At 40.9% G+C, this 5,000-nt stretch overlaps 2 protein-coding genes across 2 annotated transcripts in view; one reads left to right on the forward strand and one right to left on the reverse strand.

The window, feature by feature from the left end:
• The window catches only part of nrxn1b (neurexin 1b), a gene marked incomplete at its 5' end in the record, with an annotated part of 604,334 nt that overhangs the window by 342,894 nt on the left and 256,440 nt on the right, over nt 1-5,000 (forward strand).
• Nucleotides 1-5,000, reverse strand: part of slit1a (slit homolog 1a (Drosophila)) — a gene marked incomplete at its 3' end in the record, with an annotated part of 83,130 nt that overhangs the window by 10,298 nt on the left and 67,832 nt on the right. The window contains 3 exon segments of the mRNA NM_001034968.1: nt 316-440; nt 1,694-1,857; nt 3,281-3,352. Coding sequence (NP_001030140.1) covers nt 316-440; nt 1,694-1,857; nt 3,281-3,352 — 361 coding nt within the window.

Consider the following 5,000-nt stretch of genomic DNA (forward strand, 5'->3'; position numbering starts at 1 on the left):
AGAAGCTTTTTCTAGACCACCAAAACATATAGTCCTGTTTTCAGAAATAATGAGTCAAAATTAAAGGAGTTTCCACTAAAAACAAGCAAAATAATCTGACAATGGGGGAAGAAAAAAGACAAAAGCAAGATGATTTCCCAGAACTGATGCAGATTATTGGGACACAGACAGAGAGAGATGGTGATCAGCATATTGCTGCTGTTCTGTCTGTGTAGTCCTGCTTTTGACTCTGACTTCAGGAGATTTAAAGCTGAACGTTCTCAGAGTTTGGTTATAACTGTGATTCTCCATCAGGTGTGTGTTGACTGCGCTCACCTTGAATCCGTCTGCACACCTGCACCTGTAGCCGTCTGTCTGATCCGCCTCACACACACCCTGATGCAGACACGGCCCTGACGCACACGGGTTACACTTCGCTAGGATAGCAGAGTCCACCTCACCTGAACACCCACACACATATGCATACACAGAAACATGCACACACACACATGCACCCATTTGCACACACACACACACAGTTACACACATGCACAGATGCACACAGTTACACATGCACACAAACACACATACACACACACACACATACATGCATACATACATGTCCACATGCACAGATACACACGCACACACACACACACACACACACACACACACAAACACAGGCATGCACGCACAAACACACACATATGCAAACACAGACACATGCACACACACACACACATATACACACACATATCCACATGCACAGTTACACACACACACACACACACACACAGGCATGCACGCACACACACACACATATGCATACACAGACACATGCGCCCATATGTGCACACACACACACAGTTACACACATGCACAGATGCACACAGTTACACATGCACACAAACACACATACACACATACATGCATACATACATATCCACATGCACAGTTACACACACACACACACACACACACACACACACACACACACACACACACACGCAGGCATGCACGCACAAACACACACATATGCAAACACAGACACATGCACACACACACATATCCACATGCAGTTACACACACACACACATACACACACATACACAGGCATGCACGCACAAACACACATATGCAAACACAGACACATGCACACACACACATATATACACAAACACACATACATATCCACATGCACAGTTACACACACACACACACACACACACACACACACACACACACACACACACATAAAAATATATATATTAGTGTGGTCAAAAGATAAATCGTGCTTATATATATATGCACATATGTACTTATATATCTATATACACACATGTATATATTACAGAAAATGTTTACTTATATTTATAAATCGAATATTAATATCTGATACAAACTATATATAGATATGAATATGTATGTTCATTTTAAGCTTTTGTTTTTTGTATGTTACATTTTTTAAGTACACACATATATATATGCAATGTACGTATATACACAGAGATTACACACACACACACACACGCGCATTATGTAAACACAAACATTGCAATAATCATTTGACAGCACTAATATGTATGAGTAAACTATGAGGAACAGTTTTTGTTCTGGAATAGCTCAAGAGATGTGAGCCAGACATAAATATGCAATCAGAAAAGCATCTCCTGCTGACTGGATGAGTCTCCGCTGCTCTCTCTGATGGGTTTACCTTGGCACTCGAACCTCTTTGCAGGCGTGGTGAGCAGCAGTTTTCCCTCCATGCCATGTGGGCTGGCGCAGCGGGCGATGCCGGGCTCCTTATAGCCGGTCTTCACCCAGTCTGAGAGCCAGCGGAGCCCGCAGTCACAGTGCAGAGGATTGGCCCCGATCGCCCTGAGCAAACACACACATCCATGATTACTATATGACTACAACAAGCATGTGGATATCCAGCTCATGTTATCCAGAACATTTCCTAGTGTAAATATATCACAACTATATCTCTGATCAGTACTCTGCAGTGCTGACAGGTTCATTTCTTTAACTTTAAAGGTGATTTTCTCAGTATTTAGTATTGTTGGAGCCCACAGATAGTTGCATCTCAGGCAAATATTGTCTTGCTCTATATAGAATCTGAAATATATGTAAACTGAATAAATGACACACCAGTTCACATCTGGATTTCACATTTAGGAAATATATGTGTTTTATATGCAACATATATAATTACAATTCTACAAATTGCATCACAAGCTGAACTATTCTGAAGTGAAATAAAGTTAGAGGCAACAACTGCACTGACATCACGATCCACAAAAATCTGCAACACACTTATTAAAATAGCATTTAAGATTCTCTAAGTTTCTCTAAGATTCTTTAAGTTTCTCTAAATTAATTTATCATGTTTTAATACCTTTTAAGACAGCGTTGAAGCTCTTGATAAGGAGTAAATAGTGAGTAAATGAACATTTTTAGTTGAACTATCCCTTTAATATGTCAGAGAAAGTGTTCAGACAGACTGATGTGTTGACTGTACTCCTCCATCTTCAGCACTAGATGGCGCTATGCCTCTTATACTAAATATCTAACTCATCCTGCATGATATGTCGCAGACTGATGAATAAGAAGCCAGTTTCTTAGATAGAAATATACTCTGACTTTTCTAAGAGGTCAGGGGGAAACTGACCCAATAAGGGGCATGAACAAATCACAAAAATCCCAGCTGACTTAACACTGGCACACACTATGTGTGTGACTCCATATCTCTGGTTTAGAGCAGGGGTGTCCAAACTCAGTCCTGGAGGGCCGGTGTCCTGCTGAGTTCAGCTCCAACTTGCTTCAACACACCTGCCTGGAAGTTTCTAGTATATCTAGTACGAGCTTGATTAGCTGGTTCAGGTGTGTTTGATTAGGGTTGGAGATAAACTCTCCAGGACACCGGCACTCCAGGATGGAGTTTGGACACCCTCGTTTAGACAGTCACAGAGTAATGTGGGTGGGCTGGTTTTACTCGGACTATCAAGCAGGTATTATATAGAGATATAACAAACTTATAACCACTCTCTAGCAACCACTTATAGCACCCTAGCAACCATATAACAACATTAACCCGTCATATCTCAGCCCTGGAACATTGCAGATAACTGGGTTTGAGCTATTTTCATTCAAGATGATCAAATCTCTTTTGTTTTCACTTATTAAACTGGAGCAACCATTTAGATACCCTAGCAACTACATAAACACACGAATTAAGCCAATTCAGATCAATAAATCTTATTCCTTTGGAAACACAGAGAGATGTGTTCGCTGTACTCACAGATGTGACAGTGACTGAGCGTCAGAGAAGATCCCGTCCGGCAGCTCAGAGATATCATTCCCATGCAGAGATCTGAGAAGCGTCAGAAACATGACAGACAACAGCAAATGTTAAACAGAAATGTTTCATCTTTTTCCAATCGTTTCCATGTGAGGTTATAATGTTCGCAGTGTTTCCCATTATATTTTTACTTCTGGAGCAAGTCTTAATTCTTTACGTTTGACTGGGAAAAACACATAAAAGTAGTTCCGGCAGGTTTTGATCTCTAATGTGCTCAGAACCGGCCGGAACTACTTTATCTGTGTGTTTATCTGATAATAACAGCATACCTTAGTTTGCTCATCAGCCAATCAGAATCAAGCATTCAGCAGCCCCAATGTATAAAATATAAGTACATACGCTAGCCTACATATGTTCGTTAAGGGCATCGTGTTTCTCATACTACAGCATCTCACACACACACACACACACACACACACACACACACACACACACACACACACACACACACACACACACACACACAGCTCTGTTTCTCTGCTTGGCTTGGCTTTATCTATTTTCCATGTTCTCCGTGAGCTGCTGAGGAATTCTGGGAGGCGGTGTTTGGTTACTGAATACACAAATGAACAGGGAGGAACACCAAACCACTGCTACTCTGCTTCATGATGAGACGAGATCACAATGAGGAGGAGGCGACGCTAAATCACCCTGTGTTCGATTACACTTTTCCTTTTTCATTTGATTTATTTCAAAACAAATTATTCAGGTGACCACAGCAAGAAGTCGCTGGTTCGAGTCTCGGCTGGGTCAGTTGGTGTTTCTCTGTGGAGTTTGCATGTTCTCCCCATGTTGGCGTGGGTTTCCTCCGGGTGCTCCGGTTTCCCCCACAGTCCAAACACATGCGCTATAGGGGAACTGATCAACTACACTAGCTGTAGTGTATGAGTGTGTGTGTGTGAGTGTGTATGGGTGTTTTCCAGTACTGGATTGGGGCTAGAAGGGCATCCGCTGCATAAAACATATGCTGAAATAGTTGGCGGTTCATTCTGCTGTGGGGACCTCTGATGAATAAAGGGACTAAGCCGAAGGAAAATAAATGAATGGACGGACAAATCATTTAAACACGTTTCATCATAATCAACAAAACATCTTCATCGTGTGCCATACACACACACATATTTTCAGTCATCCTCATTTTCAATATCTTAAATTAAGTTCTTTCCTCAGATTATTTCCTCCCTGTCTGTCTTGGAAGTAGTTTGGTAAAAACATGCCGTGTGTTTGAATAATATCCAGTGATTATACAGAGACCCTGACCCCAAACATGACCCCAAACATGACCCGGAGCTGATCTGGGCTGCGGCACAAAGACAAATAGATGAGCATGAAACAGATGTGATTCCCTCTGTCTTTCTTTGTTTTGTCCTGCTTTATAATTTAAGCACATTTGTAGTTTATTTATGTAAAATGTTTTTTCAAATATTTCCAAATTTCTGTTTAACAGAGCAGATTTCCTCAGCACATTTCTGCACATAATACTGTTAATAACTCATCTCTAATAGCTGATTTATTTTCTCTTTTCCATGATGACAGCACATAATATTAGACAAGATATTCTTCAAGACACTAGTGTTCAGCTTAAAGTGATTTAATTAGGAAAATTGGGTAAAGTTAGGGTATTCAAAAAAACATCCACACACACTCATTCACACTCATA

Source organism: Danio rerio, chromosome 13 (assembly GCF_052040795.2).
Source record: "Danio rerio strain M-AB ecotype USA chromosome 13, GRCz13ab, whole genome shotgun sequence".
NCBI lineage: Eukaryota > Metazoa > Chordata > Actinopteri > Cypriniformes > Danionidae > Danio > Danio rerio.